The following is a 22,166-nucleotide window of genomic DNA, read 5'->3' as shown; positions in this document are numbered from 1 at the left end:
TATCGTCAATATCAGGCATCTATGCCGTCATTGGACATCAAGACATAGAGTTCGTAACATCACAAGGCCAGTTGCCCAAGTCAATCAAAACCCTAGCTCATCGTTGCCGTCGCTGAATTCTTCGGAAACGTCCATTCCTTCGCCGTCTTCGTCATCCAATCCCTCAAAGACCATAAACTTTTCGTTCTTCGCGTCTGTCTCCTCAGGGACGACGTTTCCATCTTGGATCTCGCAGTCCTTGAGCACACTCTCGCGGCCGATCTGACTCCGCCGGCCCACGATGCAGCCAGTCAGTTGACAGCGTTCACCGATCACGGCGCCATCCATGATTAGACAGCGCGTCAAGCGGGCACCGCTGGCGATGTGACAGTTGGCGCCAATGACGGATTCCTTGATGACACACTTTTCCTCCACCGTGACGTTATCGGCGAGAAGGCAGTCGGCCTTGGTGACCGTGCACCGCTGAGCAACGCCGGCCGGGTAGGCGACTTTTTGGTTATGAGCGAAAGGAGACGCAGCTACGCGGCCGGCCTCTTCGATCGATTCGAGTTTGGCAAGGCGGAGGGACACGGACAGAAGCAGAGCCGATGTATCCACACGCCTGACCACCGGTGCAGACGGCAGCGAGGAGTGAACATATGCCAGCATCGGGGGCACGGTGAGCTTGCCTTTGGACGTCTCCGGCGACGCGGTGCTCAATTCAGTACCGGATCTCTTCACCCGAGACGCAAATTGCACGGTCTCTGAGGGATCGTCCGACAAAGCGTCGCGTGATGTGCCGGCTCCCACTTTGGTGGTGCTCATCGCTTTGAGGTCAATTTCCTCTTCGATATACTCGCCGTCCAGACTGCCACTCTCTCCGGCTCCACGACCCTCCGGCTCGAAAATCTCGCCCAGTCGAAGCTTCTCCGCTAGACCCGTCTGCCACTCGGCCTTAGCCCACCAACCAACAAGATCCTCCCCGACACTCTCGAACTTTTCATTCAGCAAAGCCATCTCCTTGACCCAGTAAGGAAATACATAGATGTGGGCGTCGCGGTAGGTCGTCAACATCTTCACCTGCGCGTGCTTCTTCACCAGGGAATGGCGGATGAGAAGCCCCTTTTGCTCTTCCATCTGTTCTTTCAGTGTGTCCATAGGTATCGAGAGCACTAGCTTTGACAGCCCATACCGGATCGAAGCAGGCCCATCCGAAGGATGAGAGACGGCTGGTGCCTCATCCTGCTCCAACGGGGTGGTAGCCACAAAATCTGTCACCTCGCCCTTGACGCTCTCTTCCCGCCCCCTAGTCTGGTAGTAAACACCGAGACCGCCCCGACGGCCGCCTTCTTCACCACCCATTCCAATGCTCTTTGGTCCATTGGAGTTCCAGCCGCCGCTGATCGTAGAGCCGCCCAGGGCGCTTTGGGTGACCATCCATGCCTCAAGAAGGGATTCGCCGGGCAAATCGCAAATGAGGTCACAGGGGAGCAGGAGAAAGTCGGACTTGATGCAGGACTGGACTTCCGGGAGACGAAGCAGCTCAGCAGTACCCGTCGTCAATGTGAGGTCTGCGGGAGCGAGAACGGAAGGTGAAGGTGCCGGGAGAGATGTAAGGTGAGGATTTTGCGAGAGAGCAGCTTCTAACGGAGCTTGACTGGCGGGGGGTGTGATAAGAGTGATATCTTGACTTCGGTTAGACCAGAGTACCGGTGCTCGATATTAGGGCAGGCGCATATTTGTAGCACTCAACGCAGATTTGCAATTACTCACTTGTTATGCCCATCCGATAGCACCAATCCAGAGGATACCACACCATAGGACGATTTGCGATAGGCAACAATGCTTTGGGAAATTCTTCAGGATTGGAGGTGAATGTGTTGAGAGAGACGCCAGGTCCGCACAAAATGAGGGCCTGAAAGCCCGTCGGGGGCACAGGAATCGAATGCGGCATGCTTGCCTTACAAGCACCTATGGCTGAACGAGTTATTTCGATTGTAGGATTGGTATAGAATGATCCAATGATTGGGGTGAAAGGATCACCGCGGGGAAGAGAGGAGGATGACTCGTCGTATTATCTCATGCGATATCGCTGACCTCAAGCGCGCACAACCGGCTATATTATCCGAGTCTTCAGGAAATCATATATATCGAGCCGTAAAACCCAGTCGAGTGTGCTGTCTTCCGTCCGCCCTCTGACTCAACCTGATATGCATCGGAAGATTGTATTCATCTTTTGTTGAACAAAATCCCGCCGTCACGTGCCGATAGCTCAGCCATGTCAATGCAAATCAGACAAACACTTGATGCCCTAAGTCTTGATAACAAGTATTGTCACGTGCCGATAGACAATAAACAAACGGGCGAAACAGTGCAAACACAGCAATTCCCTCACTTGAAGTGCCTTAGGTAAGGACCCTGCGTACTGTAATGCTGTAAGAATCCGGTAACAAAGCGGGAAAAAACACCGCGGTATACAGAACATCACCAGCCACATGTTTCTCGGCTCGTCCGAGGCCCAGCCTTGGGGTCGACTCCCTCCCTGCTTGCTCCGTCAACCAACCACCCTATTTCACTCTCAAGCAATCTTGAGATGTGATCATTGTACGCCATCGCGATTGGATTGACTTCTATGCGCCCACCATCTATCACCTCTCAGTGCGAGCAATGTCTTTCCCATATTCCCAGGATGCTCGTCGGCGGCGGGTTGGAGCTGGTACCGGCTTCAGCTCCTCAGGGAGACGGACCGTCATGGGGTACTGGGTGCCTCTGGCTTTGACGGTCGGCATCGCAACAATTGGCGTAGCGGCGTGGATTTGGAGTGAACGCAGTGATGATGACGATAATAATAACGAAGGCGAATACCCCCTGGACGACTCGAGGGATGACCGGTACCCCCCGCCGGGCGCGGAGGGAATTCCAGCCGGCATTGACGGCGGATATGCCAGGTCGACCGGGACCGATATCCATGGTGACGATGTTAGTATGATGGCTCGTATGCAGGGTGCTTTGCGGCGCACACCGAGCCCTCAGCAGATCTTCGATGGGGCCAGTAGACGGGTCGCGGCCGGTATGGCTGCGGCGGGCGCATTCATGGGCAGCGCTCTCACATCGATACGTGAGGAGGATCGCGGTGACTTTGAGGATCACTCGCGATGGTCCGAAGAGGTTCGGTCTAGGGCTACTCACGGAGACGCTCAACCTGCCGCAGCAGCTCCGGCCATGAGCGGAGCGCTTCCCACTCGCAGCGCTGTGAGTGGCCCTCCTGCTCTCGACAAAAAGAAGAAGACAGTAGCGATTGTGGTCTCCTCCGAGTTGGCAAATCACGACCCTGACGACTTTACTGAGCATGCGGTAGGTTCTTGTTGACCCGATGTCATGGATTACGCTGACAATTTATGAACAGTCCATTCTCTCTCACCTCCCTGAACATATCGACCCCGAGACCGCAAAGATCTTCGTTCTTATTTATGCGCCAGGCCTGAAGCATGCACCCAACCAGGGCGGCTCATCCAATCCTACTCTCTCCGTCACATCGTCCTATTCTAACATTGCCCCTGAGGAGGCCAGATCTCCTGGCGAAGCACCTAGCGGCGACCTGTCCACTCTCGAACCTCGCCCAGCTGATGAGCAGGAAGGCGCGACACCACTGTTCCGCACTTTATACACGCAGGCGCAGGCCATTGTCGACAAGGAGAACACCATCATGCCGTTTAGCACTGCGACAGGATACGTGCACCTTGTGCGCCATCTTTCGCCCGACATTGTCTACGTCCAGGAGTCCTTGACAGGCAAGCAAGGTGATGCGGTGCAACACATTTCTGGCTGGGTCCGACAGGTCGTGGTTGTAGTTGGAGACGAAGGCGGTCGAGGCGGCCTAATCGACAGCGAAGATGAATCAGTACTTGCAGACAAGGGTGAGAAGTGGTGGCAGAAGGAGGGAATGACGGGTATTGGCAAGCGGATTGACGTGGTCGATGTCCATCGCACGGGTGAAGACTGGCGACGAAGAGTATCTGGCCACGACTGATTTTACACGTCGCGAAAAACTGGGAAGGTTTATTCGAATTTTTCCTCGGTGCACTTATCTACTGTTTGATGATGATTGTGATTGATTCCCCCTTGCTGATGAATTTCTACGTGATGGTAATTTTAGTGTGCATATTGAACAATGGCATTTATTTTTTCACCACCCCTATTCCTTGACATTGTAGTGACAGATAGATACTCCTTTTTATAGACTTGAGGACTGATTTCCTCGCGCAATGTGATACTGGGGAACCGCCGGGCTATCTACCTGGAGTCCAGGACACAGTGGCGCTCAAGGTCAGTGCTCTCCAACATCCAATCCCAACAACCATCACACAGTTTCCCATATCTCTACGCGCCAGGGGAAAAAGAGTTTGAGATTGACTCTGCTCCCATCCACTTCAGACAGGTTCTTCATGGAAGTTCTGCAGGATTCCCTGTCATAGGTCAGGGTCCGACGAATCAGGGTCGTCCTCCACAGCTGGGCGGCTACAGCTATGCGGCTGCTGATGGAGGGATGTTTCGACGGCAAAGAGGATGGGCTCGAACATAGGTTTGTCAGTGAGTTCGAAGAATTGTTTCATTGTTTTATGGAAGGTGATAATGCTTAAATGTGCGCAGATTCCTTAGGTCTCCTCATCGTTGTAGCCTCCCTGGTGGACATCACTTCGTTCTTTAATTCTACTTCAGTCTTCCGGCAAGACGTCTTTGCATTTCCCCTCGTTCATTGCTATTTACTGAAGTGATACATTCCTTCCTTGTTCTTGACTCTGCTCCTAACTCTCAAAATGGAGGCCGGATCGTCCCATCCAGGCTCAGCCGCAGCCTCATATACCGTCTCCTGCGCCTCGGACCACGAAGAATCAACCTTCCTCAAAAGAAATTACCATCTCCGCTGGGCACAACTGGCTCTGTCCGTGGTCTGCTTCGGCTTTGCCCTTGCAATCGTCGGCTGCGAAGCCGTACCCTTTCAGCACTTCCGGAGCACCTCCGGGTACGAAGAAGCAGGACTCGCCCTGTGGCCATTGAACTTTGATCTCCGACCAACAATCGCTATTCTGTCGTGTGGCTGCGTGATCGCATTCCTCAATCTCGTTTACATCGTCGCCGTCCTCATCCCTTCTGTGAGCTGCCTCGCTAGTGCGTGCAATACTGGAAACATACTGACATAACCAGCCCCATTCCCACATCCGGCGTCTCAACATCCTCGCCTCGGGAACGGCAGTCGCGGGCCTCATCGCTGCGGCAATCGGGCTGGCATTCGCGATCTATCTCCCGCAATCCACATATCCGAGCGGGTTTTCGCAGAATGAGACACTGCACTCGTGGACATGTAAGTGGAAGGCCATGCGCAGCGTCACCTCGAGCGAGAATGCTTCGCTACATGCACCGACGCATTTTGAGCGGGATTGTCGGGAGACGCAGGCAGGATTTGTGCTTCTGGCTCTGTTGATAGGGCTGGAGGTTGTCGGGGGTACGGTGGGTGTACTTGCAGTCTGGCTTGAGCGGAACGTGTCCAGGCAGAGGAGTTATGAGGTGCAACTGGAGAAGGTGAATGCTTTGACGAAGAATTCAAATGGGGTGTGATATGCTCAAGTTGACTTGACTGAGTGTCGTTCTGCTGTGCAGTTCTATAGGATCTCCCATTGTCATTCTGGTAAGCCACGATTGAATGTGAAATTTGGACTTTTTTAAAATATTTGATTTGAATTCATATCGATTTTCGCCTCTTTTTTTCCAATTTACCGAATGCATAAGATTCAAGAAGCCGACGGCGGGTCGGATATAACGTCGTCTGGGGTAACTAAGCCATCATCCTCGGCTCCCCACATGCTCATCATGATTTAAAGTCACAGCTAATAGGCAAGAAATCATTCATGCAATAATTGAAATTGTATCATCTGAATTTCATGTTAGTGGAAGTGAACAACATCATACACCATGGGCAAGAAAATCGAATGTTACCTTGACTGCGGTTCGTCCCCGGCCATCTCTCATCAACCCTTCATCAATGCTAACAAATCCAAATAGTGTCACCCTACAGCTTCTACGCTTTCACGTATCTCCAGCAGAATGCGGACGCGCTCGCCTCGCTAGGCGTAGAGATCGAGTACGAGGCCCTCCACTCTCCACCGCGAACACAATCTCACATGGTCCAGATACATCCCCGTCTTTCTGGGAGGCATCAACGTAGGAAGCGGTACGCTTATTCCAAACATTCCCTAATCTGACAAAGTAATCTAACCAGTAAAAAGGAAATAAACCTCCATGGACTCTCCCCGCCAAAGCCGCCTACTCCGCGTACGACGGTAAACGGGCCCAAAAGTACTTCGGTCACGACTTTGAAGTACCGGCGTTCTTTCCTATCCTCTCGCTTCTGGTACAGTCCCCTATCTCTGTCCTGCAATTGAAAGAAAAGTATCAATAACTGACGGGAACAGCCCCAACGAGCACTCACATACATCAAGCGCCAGCACGCCCACAAACTCGTCCCGGCTTTCCTCGCCTGCTTCGATACAATGTGGAACGGCCACCTAGATATCTCCAAGCCAGAGAATCTATCCAAGGCATTGGGGAAGGCCTTCTCACGCGCTGAGGTCGAGGAGATACTGGCTGCGGCGTCAAACCCCGAGATCAAGAATGAGCTTACCGCGACGACAGAGAGGGTCGTCAAAGAGCTGGGCGCGTTTGGGTGCCCGTGGTTCTGGGTGACTAATGGCGAGGGTAAATCGGAGCCGTTCTTTGGGAGTGACCGATTTAATTTCATGTGGGATTTCTTGGAGCTGCCGCACGAGGATTTGAGATTGAAGCCAGAGGGGAAGGCGAAGTTGTAGATGGATTGACAGGAACATTGTCCTTGGATCTTTTGTATATAAAGCTTTTATGAGGTTGATAGGCTTTATGTGGAAGCTTTTCCTTTGGAATGTTCTTGAAGGCAATTCCCAACCTGCCAGATCTTATGAACTCATTTTGCTGCCTATATGACCTTTCGCAAGTAGTGAAGCGGGTGCATTACCCGAGCAGCCACAGCTGTCTTTCTTCCAGGTGCTTGAGAGTGCTTTCAATATGTTGAACGGTATGAACATCATATGAATCTGCTATTTGCTAACCCTTGAACATAGAAATAAGTTGTGTGCTAGAAGTAAAATGGAATTACAGCTTGGCCTTTCTCAATTTCGTACTGTCCACCCGCATACCCTCATCATCCTGCTCTGCCACCTCAAGGACAGGCAACTCCTTAGGCATGATCCGCCGTGGCTGAGATCCAGGGACAACAGCGTACTTGGAGAAATCAGAAACCCCGCAATGGTCGCGCAAGAAGTCCTCGTCGAGGACCAGTTGGCCATTCACGATGTCTGTGGGGCTATTCAGAATACCCAGAATAGCGTCGGAGAAGATCGTCTATTCGCCTTAGCATTATGTCTTCAACGCGCGAATGGGCCTACTCACAGGTTTCCTAAGATCAGCTTTCCGGCTAGGATCTTCATTCGTAGTCGCCTCGGTGGCGGCTGATTCGATGGACTTGAAAAGAGAGTGAGCACATGAAATAGCAAATCGTCAAGAAACGTACAACTGCAGGCCAGATACTGGTAATGGCCATATCCTTTGCCCCCTGTCTAACAAAGTCCATGGCTAGACCTTTGGTCAGGACGCTCATCCCCACCTTGCCTGCGCCAATATTAGCCACAAATTTCTTATGTGATGAGAACAGGGAAGATATACCCATCGCATAAGCTGTCTTCCCCCGAAAGAACCGCGAGTAGATCGGCGGCGAGACAACAATGATCCGACCCTTCCGCCCATTTTTCTCAAAGTATGGCAATGCCGCCTGCACACTCGCATATAGACCCTCTGGGTTCACCCTCTGCATGAGCTGGAACCGCTTCGTGGGCGTATTCGCCACTGAGGACCACCAGATAGCCCCGGAGTTGTAGACCAGGACATCGAGGCGGCCTGCCAGGCGAACCGCCTCGTGGACCAGATTCTCAACCTGCTTCACGTCGCGGACGTCTACTGTGAGGGCGAACGCTTCGCCACCGGATTCTTTGATCTCTCGCTCGACAGTGTTGATGGTCGATTGCGAGGAGTTCGGATCCGGGGGGAAGGGAACAGCTGCGTAGGCGTTGGAGGTGCTCTTTGCCGCCACGACGACTGGAACAGTGTCAGTGTCTTGCTTGGAGGATGTGCTTGTGAGATAAACATACCCTTGTAGCCATTCTTGGCCAGGTCTATGGCAATCTGCCTGCCGATACCGCGGGAAGCGCCCACGACGAGAGCGACTGGTTTGTTTGATGTCATTTTGTATCCTTCTGTCGTCTGGGAATGAAGTAAGTTGAGATTAGAAATGAGGACATCTCATGATCAAATAGCCTATGACACACGGTAAAATGGCCGTTGCCCTCCACATCCTCGGTAGGTTGCCAGCGCTCAACTCCGAAACCACCGAGCGCGGGTCGGCCCGTTGTGGTCACTGGTGATTTATTGATTAATTATCAACCACAAGTCCAGGACCACCAGAACGATCTATTGCTGCGTGCCTGTTCTTATTCTAAAGGAGAGGTTCTTATTCTCTGTGGTATGAGCTGGGATCCTCCAGCCTCTTAAGGACACAGTCATGCCCTCGAAGAAGTCATTGGTCCAATTCTGTGCTCGAATAGGGCATTGATACAACGGTGTACCACAAAATGATTGAGAAAAGCGATTAAGGGAAATGCATAGCTTCAAGATTAAGCCAAATCATCAGGCCGTTGTTTCTCCATCTCTCTACTACGAATGCTCATCTGGGAAACATTACCCCCCTGCCTCTTACCAGGCGATATCGCTAGAACATCAAAGTCGTTCCTTCCTGGAGGTCGCAGCTCATACATTCATTGATATTCTACATGGGTCAGACCCGGTTTCCATATATTCAGCCCCTTCCACGCGGTTAAGTGGCCTGGATACATGATTTGGCCGAGAGAGTTTAATGAAGCCTCCGCTTTCTGTAGTCTCTTGTGTCTCGTAGAGGACATCCAGTCATTCCCCGTCTTGGTGCCGACAGCCTCTTCCTGTACCACCACCCATGTCTGTGTCGTTTGGGTATTGTTCTTGCGTATGTACTTCACAGCACACAGCGAGCACAACAAGCAGTCCAAGCAGCAATGTCGGTAGGCAGATGAGTTGCTATGATCTCGATCATGGCTGTTCAATGTGTCGACGTACGCCGGCAGCAATATGGATTTCATCCTGTGTTAGAGACAAGAAGAGACAGCCGTGCATGCCGAATGACCCATTCAGACGAATGAAAGAACTTAGATCCAGGTCTGTTTAGAATAGAACCAAATACCTGAACAAGTCAAGTAGGAGATGTCTAGAGAGCACCATAATCGGATCTCGGACCACGCTTGATTGCTCCATAAGGATTCAAAATAAAGTGTGTGGACGAGGAGTACCTGTACTCGCTCGCATAACTGACGTGACGTTGGCCTTTGATAAAGCGTCTGCGTCGTATTTCAAGGAAAATCATGGTACATCGTCTGATCGAGAATCATGGGAAGTGGATTTACCAGCGTCAATTATTCTCCGTAAGCTCTGTAATATGGTTGAAGCGTCACAGTCATCAAGCAGCGGGTCAACCTCGGTCATAGGTGTAGAACTGTTCTGATCTGGAAGGACGCCAGATGGCATACTTTCAACCCTTTTATTCTGCTTGTTGTGGACTGGGCCTTGCGAGTTAAACTGCTTCTGAGTTTCCCTCCGCAGAATCTGAAGGACGACCCTAGTTTGTGGCAGAATCACCTGCTGTACTTTAGGCCTTTTGAAACGCGTCGAGGACCTTAAGGGAGTGGAACTGTCGTCCTCCTCCCCACGGGCACGCTTCCCGCACTTCTCTGCTGCGACTGATAAGATTCGCTCGAACTGTTCTGGGCCAGTCATAGTGCGAAAAAGCTCTAGAAACATTGCCGCAATGGGCCATGTATGAGAAAGTACTTCGAGCATGTCTAGGTTGGCTTCCAGATTCTGTCGGATGGCATGCAGGAGTGACGGTATTGAGGCTTCCATTTGGCTTTTCAATGTGACAAAAGACACAACGGCGTGGCAGATTCTAACAGGTAAGTTCACCGGTAGTGGAACACTAGAAAAGCCCAGACTTACATCAATGATGGTGTGTACTTTAGCTCGCCCTTGGATTGCAGGGTTTCCAAGATGGATACGATACTTGTGGCAGCGTGAAAAGCTGAGCTTTGGGCCTCCCTTGACGAGTCGGGAGTTTGCAGAAGATGTAACTGGCACACAATAGTACTGCCCAAAGGTCAGCTCATAGTCTTTCCAGTGTCTTCCTGGATAAACTCACTAGAAGGTCGAGTACAGTATCGCGGACCAGAAATTATGACGAGACTGTCTCCATTGAAGCTCAGACGGACAAGAGACGAGCCAGTCATTCAAACCAAGCTCACATTGTGCAGCCCCCTTCATCCGACCGTCCTCCGTCGACCTGGAAGAGAGCTTCAAGCAAAGACCAAGGTCCATTAGTTGGCAGAGTTTCACGTACTGCATAAAGAAACGGACTGCTGTATGGTCTGTTGAGCTATCATTTTGCTCATCATACTCAATAAAGTCGCTTTCTTTTAGAGGTTCTACCGTGCAATCTTCGGAATTGATGTGAAGAGGACGGCCAAATGCTGCAGCCACTGAGCGATCGCGCGTGTAAAGTGTCCACCACATCCGCTTCCAGATACGTCTCTTCGCGGCCGACAATACTGCGTAGCTTTCACTGCAAATTGAATTGGAATTAGATCTCCAGAGTACGGTACCGGGTGACTTTTACCTCTGGTGAAGCCCATGTTCCTGAGCTAAAGCTATTCCCAGACGACTCCAATAGAATATCCCACTTTCTGTGAGATCTATAGCTCGTCAGCACAATACAGATCAAGGCGCTGAGCAATACCTACCATCAGGGCCATCCCAATACATGCCCAATAGGACTACAGCCTGGAGGACTGTGGTAGGATCTCTTTCATATCCAGCATCATACAAAGCTTTTACTTTTTTGTAAAAGCTGCGCGGGGAGATTGCACCATTCTCAGAGCTATGGGCATTATCATAGAACCTTGATGCTACCATGAGCATAGCTTGAAGTAAGAGGATTGACGGAGGGTTCTGAGGATTACGATATTGACGCAAGAAGTCGTGTCGATTGATCACAGGCAATACTGGTGCGATCCACTTGAAGAACACGTTCACGAGAGCATCACAGACAGCCTGTGAGGGTAAATCAAAGGCATTTCGCTGGTTCAGTATGTCCACATCAAGAGGTTCCAGATGACCAACTGCCTCAAGTCAATATCTTCAACATCATCCAGATGTAAGAGCTCTGGGCTACCTAGATTCAGGTTCTCGGACGCATACTCCTGCTCTGTGGGTGATCTTGCGGTTCTAATCATAGGTGGAACAGACTGCGGTCTCTCTCTGACGTCCCAACCAAGAAAGACATTCTGAAACTGTAGACCTCGTTGTTCTGGTCTCTGTTGTCGCTTCTCCCGTTCGCGTGCATTTCTGGCATCCATTATGGCCCGTTTAGTCTGACCATCTTCGGGTTGAGGCATGATAATTACGGCCAATAACACGGATTTATGTAGTACGAGAATATGCACTAGAAGATGGTGTGGAATTCCGGTTGAAGAGATGGAAACCTCCTTGGCCTCTCTTCTGACTTCTGAGAAGATTCTCTGATTGGTCATTAGGGTCCGTCAACTGGTCAGCCAGTTATCGCACACACCGCCCTGGCAGAATCCTAAGGTACACTTTTGCTTCGCGCCTCCGCAATCTGCGTCACTTTCTTCTCAATTTTGCCCAAGAGTCGTGTTTCAAATAAGAGAACAAGATGGCATCCGATCCCACGGCCACTGTGGCTGAGTTGGACTTTGATAACGAGCAATACGACTCCGCCGAAGATGAAGATTTCCAGCTCGATCCTGATCAAGAAGAGGCCGACTTGACCGGCTCCGATAGCGACGATGAGGCGACAGAACCAGCAGCGAAAAGGCGCAAAACAGGGCCCAACGAGGCAGCCGCCGAAGATAAAGAATTCGACTCTGGCGATGAGGCCATGATCCAGAAAGTGAAGGCGAGGAAGGAGAACAAGCAAAAAGGGAAGAAGTCAAAAGCCACAGCCAGCGATGAGGACGAGGACGACGTGGATTTTGATGACGATGAGGAAGGTGGTCCAGGGGGCTTTGTCCGGACGCGAGCAATGAGGATGCGCATGTGGGTTCAACTTTTGCTTACGGACTCCTTCATTACTCCCAAATGACTGACATTCATTCTTGCAGGCACGAAGAGCGAAAACCTTTGGCCAAGATTGACGGTGCTACAGTTGACGTCGATGCATTATGGGCGCAGATGAATGCCCCTGATGCTCGTGCAGGCCCTCTCCCTTCGCAGACCCAAGCAGAGGATGCCACACCTGTGAACGACGAAAACAAGGATACCGATACCGCCGATAAACAGGTCCCCTCGACCGATTCCAAACCTCAATATACGGAGGAAATGGTAAAGATCAAACGGACCTACAAGTTCGCTGGCGAAACAATCACCGAAGAGAAGATCGTCCCCAAAGACTCCGCCGAAGCGAAGCTTTTCCTGGCTAACGGCGAGAGCGCTGAGACCGTCACAGACGCCGATGTCGAACACGCTGCGAACGCAAAAGACGCGCTCAAGCTGCGCAGACCCCTCCGCAAGATCTCGCGTTTTGATCCTAATCCCACCGGGGCGATCAAGAAGAGCTGGGAGAAGCAACCCACTGCCGAGATCACTGGCCAGACAGAGAACGTCAGCGGACCGAAGATCAACACTGTGGAAAAGTCTCGGATGGATTGGGCTGCGTATGTGGACCAGGCCGGCATCAAAGACGAGCTCAAGGTTCACAGCAAAGCCAAGGAAGGGTTCCTTGGCCGCATGGATTTCTTGGATCGCGTTGGTGCCAAGCGGGAGGAGGAACGAAGAAATGCGCGGTTGAAGGGATTATGAGACGTTTGAGTGTCTGCCACTCTTACACCAGCCCTCCTACACCAACCCTCCTACAACTTGTGTGTGCTAGGGCGGCGCGGCAATGGCAGCTCGGAACTATCAAATTACTTATCCCTTCCCTCTGGCGGTTTCAAGAAGCGATGCTACACACTATTGGCGCGCCATTCTGCTCCGCCTCAAAACCCGACTGCTACAGATGAATATCCCCGCAGTCATGGTAGACAGCAGACAAGGGCACTTGGGAGAATTGCAGATCTCTTGGAGCCTATGTTGCTACGAGCGCAGGTGAAATTGCAAACGGATATCTACCCGTCCACGCCTAGAAGGCGCGGCCTTTCGTACGGGAACACAATTAGCGCGCCAGGTACCATCTGCGAATTTTTGCCAGATTCAACCGCTGGTAGAGCGGTTCGGGTCTGGCAAACCCGGTCGAAGTCATGAGCGTTCCAACCGAGTGGTTACGTTCAATGAAAATACAGACTGGCTGCGACATAAGGATCGCGGCGTCTTATGGTCTTATGGATATTTCTGTCGTTGCGAGATCCTATAGTGACTTTTTTGACTTCATGCATCTGCACCCATTCCGCTCCATTCGACAAATCGCTCAGTTATGGCCAACAACGTGATTTCCCTTCTTGCCCTCCGACTTCCCAGATGGACATGTAGCATTACCGCTGCTGCTGGCAGGCTTGGGCACGTACTTGATGCCAGAGGAGGGGCAGTTAGAAGATGAGACTATAGTTATTCCAGGTTAGCTGTGGTCTATGGATCTAAGGAATGAACAGACACATACGCGGATCAGTAGGCAGGTATTTGCCGTTGATGAGATTGCCCTTGACATTAAAGAAGTACCAAACTTCATTGAGCTCACCGTTACTGCAGCTGACCGAGGGTTCATGGCCGGTGATTGCAGACAGAGCGGACAGGATGTCGCTCAATTCGTATGTCTTGGACGAACTGGGAGTGATGCCGGCAGCGGCAAGAGCCTGGGCCGTTAGCCTATGACCAATAACTCGATGTATGGGTGCATACCTTGTACGTATCGAGGCCCTTGAAAAGATCGACAGCCTTCTGGAAATAATCACCGACCTCTTCCTGGGGCCTGTAGTCGGTGTAGCAGCTGGGCTCGATGGTGTTGATGCAAGTGCCTATATCATCATTACCGTCTGGTCGGGATTGTCAAGTCTGCAAAAACGAACCATGCTTGTTCCATTCGTGCTCCCAGAAGCTCTCGTCATCACCTTGGTAGTCCTTCCAGTAGGTTTGCATGTAGGACAGCAGCTCGGTCCTGCCCTGCGCCTGGAGGATTTCCGTGATATTCGAAAACTCACGAGATGGATCACAGAACTGCTCGTACGTGCCGTCACAGTTGTCGGGCCTGGATCTTTTGTTAGTGATCATGTTGCATCATTCTCATTCGGCTCAGGCATACCAAAGTCCGTGGACAGTCCAGGAGTTCGAAGGGCCGGTGGCTGGGTCGGTGTCCCAGAATTGAGTCAAGAGGAGGGATCCTCCGGGAGAATTGAAGCAGCAAGAGTCAGACACCGCGGTCGTGTTGCTGCAACTAACAGGGATATTTCCTGGGCAGCTCTGAAGATTGTGATTACGAAAACCAGAGGCAAAGTGCATTGCACCCAGGGCGAGCTTGCCCATCGACGGAAAATGGGTTGCGGGCATCTTGAGCACGGCGGACAGGTTGACACGGATGGAAGAAGTTGAGCGAGAGAACGGGCTGATTTCGAAGAAGGAGCTACCTCCCCCTTAATATAGGCCATTTTGCCAGGTTTAGACGGCCACACCAGATACGACAGTGCTGGATTAACTATGGAGCATCGCTTCGTATCGCCAAGCGTTGATAGCAGCACATGTACTGATAAGAGGCCGCTGATTTGACGGCGGAGATTACCCTCTCCTTCAGGAACACAGATCAACACAGCAACAAGCAATCGGACGTCGCCGTCAAGCTCCGTTTATTCTTGATTCTGTTGTTATCCCTGTCGAGGCGGGGAGTCGATCAGATGGGGTCCGCCCAATCGCATGATGTGGTTCTAATCTACAGTTGATGGACTGTCGATTAGCCGTCGGAAGACCTTTGGGGTAGAATCAAGAACAGTTAAGGAGTGGCCAGGAGATCTTTATAATGTTGATAATCGCTGTCTGGATTTTTTCCGACTTCTTCACTATGTATTAGAAGTTCACAACGTTGCATCGACTGCTCGTTCCGTGCAATTCACACTGGATGTTGTTGGCCAAGCATAGTGTTGGCCCCGCAATTGGTGAAAGCACAGCCCATGTGTAAGAAAGATTGGAGAAAAACGAGCGAGGAAACAGCTCTTTGCTGGACTGAAGAAGACGGCGTTCTCTAGCGTAGAGGAGTTCAGTCTATTTCAATGATCCATTCAGCGAGTAGTTCGAGTCTGCTTCCTTCATGGATAACCGATATTGCGGTGGCTGAGGGTGAAATTCAACGACGACATATCAAAATTGTAGCCGAAATGATTTTGGAACTGACAAACATTGAGATAATCAGACTACCGAAATTGATGACGATCTATAGTCGGATTGTTTACGGAACTGAGTCAAGTCAACCTTGAATGCAAGTGATGCTGGCCTGGTGGCCTGAGGCTCGCTAGCATTTTTGCATCATCTTCAATCCCACAGCTTAGTTCTAGATAATAATCTGTCCTATGTTACCTCTGGCTGGCTGCGATAATGTCCGCGTCTATCGCGTGGATTATCTACCTTGCCAACTAGCTCATCTCAAACTGAGTCATAGGGCGATCCGATACCGGCTCAGGGACATTATCAACTCGCATCTGGCTCGGACAGTATGACAGAGCAGTAACCAGCCAAACCTCTCTCGGCTATCATTCTTGAGTCCAGGATCCAGGCTTCAAATCTGGAAGCAGGATACCTGAACTTACGGCCTGAACTTACACCTTATGGCTCCCCCAAGCTTCCAGATCGTCCCAGCTCAAAGTGCCGAGGACTTGGCAACAGCTAGGACCTTATTCACAGCTTATGCTGAGTCGCTCGGTATCGACCTCACCTTCCAGAGCTTCGAATCCGAACTACAGGACCTACCTGGCCAGTACGGCTCTCCGCACGGAGCGTTGCTGCTAGCTTACGGAATTAATCCCAAAATTGCCCTTGGCTGCGTGGCCGTTCGTCCACTCGTCCACAAAGGGCACGAAGCCGCGCAATCGCAAAACCAAGTCAGATTTTGCTGCGAGATGAAGCGGCTGTATGTGTCTCCTGAAGCACGGGGTATGGGTCTCGGAAAGGCACTCGTGGATGCAATCATCCAGAGGGCCAAGGATCTGGGTTATCGAGAAATGAGACTCGATACTCTGCCATCCATGACTGGGGCGCAGCAACTTTATAGACGTGCTGGGTTTATTGAGATACAAGCCTACTATGAGACGCCTCTGGAGGGGACTCTATTTCTCGGACTAGATCTTACTTGATTTTGTCAAGGGGTTGTGCAATCATGGACTGCATCATCAAGAAATAAGTGTCGCAGTACTATCTTGCAAGTAGAGTAATGAACAGATTCATCCAGACTCAGACTGTTGAGCTTGATTTGGTATTTGGTCACCCACTGCAGTTTTCGCTGCCTCGTGCCAAAGGAGAGATTGTCATCATTGTCTGGGAAAATGGTTGATGGAATAGTCATCATGAGCCCGACATCAGAGCCCACAGGCAGAATTCCATCTGTGGGGTGATCTGATAGATTTGGGAATAGTAATTGTGGTGTTTTTGTGTTGCATATACTTGCATGCTCATACCTGAGCTACATTCAGTGTTGTTGACGAAAAACAGGGAAGAGGATGTTGTGTGGTGGCATTTAAACTAGTGCCTCTAGCTTATGATCATGTGATTTTAATGCCTATGACTAACCATGAATTACATAACTAGTTAACTAACTATTTTATGAATCAGCGCTAGCCCCAAGACTCCAAACTATCTGGCTGTACGGAGTACAGACCGCAGAACTCAACACAAATGAAAACCCAACCACATCCACTTTTACTTTAATCGACTCCAGTACTCCGTGCTCTAGACATATTGCACCAGCCAAGTGCAGGTACAGAGTGCAGGATATCACATTCTTGAGACTACAGTCAAACCCACCACGAAACCTCAATACTGACCGCCATCTGAGACTGATCCTCAACTCTCAGTGCACTTTCCATTCCAAGTTCTGAGCCAATAGTCTAGTGTAAAGCATATGATATCACGTACAGTATATCTTTCTTCAGTGTGACCTTCTTTTTGAAGTCTCTGCCTTGGTCAACAAGCTGCTTAGTGGAAGCCATTGCTGCGATATTTGGCTAATGATACTCAAACATGGTGTGCTAGTGGATTTGGTGAGAGCAGAGGGCAGGGCATTGTGTCACATTGTCAACTGACTACACAGTAACTTGGTTTATGGAGAGGTATATAGTGACTCTTCCAGCTATCCTGCTATTATTGCTTTCAAAAAAGCATGAGAGCTCCAATTGAGTGTGCAACCTATGAAGATTGCATGATTGGATCAATTGCCAAGTATGAGCTTCAATTGTGCTCTCCTTTCTTGAACACTGTCGACAGCCTCGAATATGTCGCCAGACCATACTTCATGCACCAATGGTCATAGCGACGAGGAAGATGAGATGGCTGATACCTAACCCTTAGTCACCGCTGTGGAACATAACTAATGAACCTACAGTAGGCCAGTCAGGTAGTGCAGTGCCAGGCATGTAGATCACAGATGATGTCCCATCCCAACCAAACACTGAATGGCTTGTATAAGTCTTGAACGAGATGTGAGTCGTACTCTGTTCATGCACAGCTCAGAAGCACCCATCCATGGAGGTATAAGAATAAAACCCTGTGAGAGAGATCATGCCCAGGCCGTACCTGTCTTCCCTCGAGTCACCGAATCCCGCTCACGATCCGAATAGACAACTAAATCAACAGTTCTGGCGAGATCCTAACGAGCGGTCAGCTTTCGGAAGCACTCAGGCCTGGAATAAGCCAAGCATTGCAGAGTACCGTATTGTGCATGCCATGCCAGCTTCGGACATGCACATCCAAACTCAACCCAAAAAGTGGGGAACTTGCTATCAGATACAGCTCAAAGCATAGTACTTTGCAACCACAGAACCAAACATCCATAATTCCAACTGAGGTAGTCATCAGTTAGAACATACTCTATGTAGTAAACTCATCAGCGAATCAGTCTGGCGTGAGCACCTCACCTCACCTCACCTACAACAAAACCACTCACCTTATATACGGCCCTTGGCATGCAAACTAAGGCAAGTCTAGCCCGCGGACCTATCGTCACAAGCCCTTGACATTAAGCTCAGGTCATTTCCCGGTTTCTGGAATCTGGAATTTTACTAGTGGTATGGGACTTTGCCATGTAACCTCCAGCTGATCAGCATTTCAGGTTCCTAACTACATTATTTACTGAGGCTGTTTATAGTATCCACAGCATGAGCACTGAGCACTAGTGGGAGAGTAGTACAAAGATAGCTGGGCTGCAATCTGCAATCTGCAATCTGCATACTGAGTCTGAGGTATGCTGACAGCTGCCCAAGAGCCACACATGAATACCTAGGTAGTACTACGTAAGTATGGAGTGCACTGTACCTAGGGAATACATTGTCGGGAGATCGTCAGGCTCTAGATGCCGCCAATAGGAGCATTGCCATTGCTGGAATGTGGAGAGAGCTGATGGCTTATATGGACTTAGGTGCTTACTGCTACCTAGACTATTGCATACCACGCAAGACATCCATTCAGTCCATGCTCATAGTCATGTTCCATGAATGCCTTGGGTGCTGGATGATACTAAGGTATCTGCACACATGAATGGTATGAGATAGACTCTTTACTCTGTACAAAACACGTAGATCAAATGCAAGTACACCAACACTTGGCGAAGTGATTTCTCAGATGACCTCTATTCCTCTAATTCTGCTCCGAGCCAAATACATGCCCTGAATGTAATGTGATGTGTCCACCTTCCACACATCCTTCGAAAATCTTTCTTTCCTCGCCGCTTTGTCCCCTAACCGGGAATTCCCTGCCACTTGTCCTTGTCAGTTGTCGATCGGATCGTCTTCGCAGTCTGCCTTAGAGACTAAAGTAGTCGCGTTGTCAAATCATGGGATGAGGAAGAGGGTTTCGGATTGATCCAATATGATGATACGCTAAGGCCTGTAGATCATGAACCATAACTTCCTAAACCCCAAGGCTAAGAGGATTACTCTGATTTGAGACCCCGACACCAGACAAAGTCGTCTTATTTTTGGAAACAAGCAGTAAAGCCATGTCTAGGTAGTATTATTATCTCATATCGTATGTTGCCAGTCAATAGATCAGTCAGATCGCAAACAAACCAATCACTCAGTCCCAACACATAGTATACCCCGTTCCAAATCTCGTCCAAATCATGCTGTAGTTATCCCAGCCTCGATTCGTAGTAAAGAACAAAACAGAACAAAAATAAGACAGCCGTGCCTCTCCACAGGACATATTATAGAGATAGAAACACATAATGATCAATATGCAACTTCCAATTGAGGAAATGGAACCCACGGCGCGTGTTATACAACAGGAAAAATGAAGGTAAGAAAATAACGCCGCGAAGCGCCGACCGGGGTCTCTTGGACCCTATATGTCTGTGCCCATCTAAAATACTCAAGGAAATTCTTTGTGTCGACTGCGTCACAAGGGTATCATGGTTCCGATCCACCCATTAATCTCTTTGTAGTCCGTCTGTACCTTCCGTTTCGTTTTTAGGGTACTTTTTTTTGCGGGGGGGTTTTTTCTTTCTCTCTGTTTTTTCTTTTTCTTTTTACTCATCCCATTCCATGCTGATCTCGCGGGAAGGCATGGACTCGTCCAGCGTCCCACCCGGCATGGGGCGACCGTCGGCAGTGAGTGGCCCCCGGTAGTCCGGATTGTAGTCAGGGCTGGTCTCATCCAAGGTTGCCACATATCGGTTGCGGCCTCCGCGTTTGCTGTGGGTCTTAGTGTAGTGAGCATTGAGGTTGTCGCTGCGCGAGAAGGCTCGATGGCAGCCGGGAACCCAGCAGACATGAGGTTTCTCCTTGGAGTGGCTCTTCATGTGGCGCTTGAGGTGTTCCTGTCGCTTGAAGCGACCCTTGCAGCCAGGTTCTTTGCACTTGAACTGCACCTGCTTGATGATGGACGGCAGATTCTCTAGCGATAGGCTCTGCTTGGAAGACTGCTTCCGCGCCATCTTGCGGGATGGCTGCCGCTGCAGACGAACGCCAGTCGCATCTCGGTAGACAGGCGACTGGTGATATTCATCCATGTAGTCACCGGCACCGCCAGAGAGACGGCTCAGGGGCGTGTCCGCTCCAGAGCCAGTGCCCAACGAGCACGAGCGGATGGGCGTGGCAGGCGAGTGTGTCTTGAAGGTGTTTATGGAGTTGGAGAAATCCGTGTAGGACGGAGGCGGCGTTACAGGTGCAACTTGGGACGGAGCAATGGTCTCAGGCGCAATCGATTCCGCATGACCCATCCAGGGCATCATGTGGCTCATGGACAACGATGGTGGCAGGCGCTCGGGTTGATGATGGAAGATGGGGCGCGACAGGCACGGATTGGTCGCCGACTCGGGGAGATACGGAGCAGGGTGGTGGCGGTAGTTGCTGCGCAGCATGGGTGGATATTGGTGCATGGCCGGCGGGCATGGGAGTCCATGGACATGGTGATCGTAGGTCTTGGGAACATCCGAGGGGAGCCAGAACTGATCGGCGTTCTCGTCATACGAGGGCAGAAAATCTGTCACCGCCATGCGATCCTGTCCATCCAGGCTGCTGTACGGTGGTAGACCCATGTTCTCGTGCGAGGGCATACTGGCGAGACGGAAGTGGCCGCGTATGGGTGTTGATCCGGTACCTCTCTCGTAAGCGTGACCAGGATATGACCCGTTCTCTGGCCAGCTCGGGGAAGCAAGTGAACCCTGGCTGTAGATGCTCGTAGGGGTAGGTGTGGGTGACTCCAAAGGCGAGAAGCTGGACCCCATAGACGGACATTCGTTGGAGCCGAGTGAGTGGCAGTCGACTTCAACGGCCAGGCGATCAGACATATTACTCTGAGATCTCATTTCCTCCGTGTCTTCGACTTCGATAGTTCTGGGGCGTGACTCGTTTTCACCTGTCAAACGGACACGGTTTAGTGTTATGGGGTGTGCGAGACGAAAGAAAGAGCAAATGACAATAGGGCACTTGGTGCTAGCAGTCGAATGGAGTGCAGTCAAAAGAATGTCTCAGTATAGGTCAACGGTATATGACCAGTGCGATACTCGAAGGAATGTGGATATGGGTAGCGAAAGTGCAGGCAAGTAGAGACTAGTACGTCTGGTATCAGGCCGCGGGGCCAACGAGAGACAGTGTTGCTGGGAGCAAAGGAAAAGAATGAAGGAAGGCCAGCGTACAAAGCGGGCAGAGACAGAAAGACGAAGGAGTGTGTGATGGAAGAGAAGAAGGGAAGTTCGAGGATGGGGAATGAAGAGCAGAAATAAACAAACGGCCCAGCCATATAGGCGGGCTGGAAGACTGCTGATCAAGATCATACTTACATCCGTACGCCATTGCTATTCCCCAATGGACCAAGAAGAGACAAGAGCAGTCGAAGAGGGTCGCGTCGCGTGCCCTTCAGCGGCCCAAGCAAGGCCAGGAATGCTGCCGACTAGGCCTATGGAGTTCCTAGAGTAACGACGGACGAATCCTAGGACACAACCGTCGCAGAGGAAGAGAAGGTGTCCCGACTCGAGGCAGACCGTTTCCGAGGAGGCGCGATTTTGTCTCTGAATCAGAAGACAACGGGTTCAAAAGGTGATCGAGGCGCGATAGTGAACGAAGTGATGGGGTAGAAGAATCCTTGTGGGTGGAGGGGGAGAAACAGAAGGTCTCAGATGAAGAAGAGGGGTGTAGATATAGGGAAACAGTGGTTCAGAAGGAGACCAGCAAGGGGATCGATGGGGTTGGTTCGAACTGGAGGAGGAGGAGGAGGAGGAGGAAGCTGCTTGAGAGGAAATGTCTTAGGACGATTTAAGGTCTCATTTGGAAATAAACATAAATTAGAATTCTATATTCCAAGAACCTGTTTCAAGGTTCCTGGGG

General features: G+C 50.7%; 8 protein-coding genes across 8 annotated transcripts; 5 read left to right on the top strand and 3 right to left on the bottom strand.

The window, feature by feature from the left end:
- Positions 1-84: 84 nt before the first annotated feature.
- Positions 85-1,933, bottom strand: CDV56_103038 (translation initiation factor eIF2B subunit gamma; the record flags this gene model as incomplete). Its single annotated transcript, XM_026756657.1, has 2 exons — positions 85-1,664; positions 1,753-1,933. 2 exons carry the CDS (start codon positions 1,931-1,933, stop codon positions 85-87), a joined length of 1,761 nt encoding a protein of 586 aa, XP_026612572.1.
- A 713-nt stretch (positions 1,934-2,646) lies between these two features.
- Positions 2,647-4,009, top strand: CDV56_102790 (uncharacterized protein; the record flags this gene model as incomplete). The annotated part of the gene is made up of 2 exons (XM_026756409.1): positions 2,647-3,333; positions 3,386-4,009. 2 exons carry the CDS (start codon positions 2,647-2,649, stop codon positions 4,007-4,009), a joined length of 1,311 nt encoding a protein of 436 aa, XP_026612571.1.
- Positions 4,010-4,796: 787 nt separating this feature from the next.
- CDV56_102593 (uncharacterized protein) lies at positions 4,797-5,595 on the top strand (the record flags this gene model as incomplete). The annotated part of the gene is made up of 2 exons (XM_026756212.1): positions 4,797-5,132; positions 5,185-5,595. 2 exons carry the CDS (start codon positions 4,797-4,799, stop codon positions 5,593-5,595), a joined length of 747 nt encoding a protein of 248 aa, XP_026612570.1.
- A 354-nt stretch (positions 5,596-5,949) lies between these two features.
- On the top strand, positions 5,950-6,842 carry CDV56_102427 (putative DSBA family oxidoreductase; the record flags this gene model as incomplete). The annotated part of the gene is made up of 5 exons (XM_026756046.1): positions 5,950-5,983; positions 6,040-6,118; positions 6,168-6,208; positions 6,264-6,388; positions 6,450-6,842. The coding sequence occupies 5 exons, from the start codon at positions 5,950-5,952 to the stop codon at positions 6,840-6,842; spliced, it is 672 nt and encodes a 223-aa protein (XP_026612569.1).
- A 319-nt stretch (positions 6,843-7,161) lies between these two features.
- CDV56_101781 (uncharacterized protein) lies at positions 7,162-11,555 on the bottom strand (the record flags this gene model as incomplete). Its single annotated transcript, XM_026755400.1, has 13 exons — positions 7,162-7,410; positions 7,459-7,530; positions 7,580-7,677; positions 7,732-8,160; positions 8,214-8,325; positions 8,391-8,479; positions 9,678-10,093; positions 10,144-10,290; positions 10,343-10,483; positions 10,541-10,762; positions 10,817-10,892; positions 10,941-11,318; positions 11,372-11,555. 13 exons carry the CDS (start codon positions 11,553-11,555, stop codon positions 7,162-7,164), a joined length of 2,613 nt encoding a protein of 870 aa, XP_026612568.1.
- Positions 11,556-11,872: 317 nt separating this feature from the next.
- Positions 11,873-13,017, top strand: swc5 (putative Swr1p complex component (Swc5); the record flags this gene model as incomplete). The annotated part of the gene is made up of 2 exons (XM_026755203.1): positions 11,873-12,255; positions 12,321-13,017. The coding sequence occupies 2 exons, from the start codon at positions 11,873-11,875 to the stop codon at positions 13,015-13,017; spliced, it is 1,080 nt and encodes a 359-aa protein (XP_026612567.1).
- Positions 13,018-13,621: 604 nt separating this feature from the next.
- CDV56_101343 (T2 family ribonuclease) lies at positions 13,622-14,694 on the bottom strand (the record flags this gene model as incomplete). Its single annotated transcript, XM_026754962.1, has 5 exons — positions 13,622-13,752; positions 13,811-14,003; positions 14,050-14,165; positions 14,217-14,395; positions 14,450-14,694. The coding sequence occupies 5 exons, from the start codon at positions 14,692-14,694 to the stop codon at positions 13,622-13,624; spliced, it is 864 nt and encodes a 287-aa protein (XP_026612566.1).
- Positions 14,695-15,959: 1,265 nt separating this feature from the next.
- CDV56_101067 (GNAT family N-acetyltransferase) lies at positions 15,960-16,484 on the top strand (the record flags this gene model as incomplete). Its single annotated transcript, XM_026754686.1, has 1 exon — positions 15,960-16,484. The coding sequence occupies one exon, from the start codon at positions 15,960-15,962 to the stop codon at positions 16,482-16,484; it is 525 nt and encodes a 174-aa protein (XP_026612565.1).
- Positions 16,485-22,166: the final 5,682 nt, after the last annotated feature.

Source organism: Aspergillus thermomutatus, assembly GCF_002237265.1.
Source record: "Aspergillus thermomutatus strain HMR AF 39 chromosome Unknown NODE_166, whole genome shotgun sequence".
Taxonomy (NCBI): Eukaryota; Fungi; Ascomycota; class Eurotiomycetes; order Eurotiales; family Aspergillaceae; genus Aspergillus; species Aspergillus thermomutatus.
The sequence above is the reverse complement of the archived record's forward strand: the minus strand, read 5'-3'. Positions and strand labels throughout refer to the sequence as shown.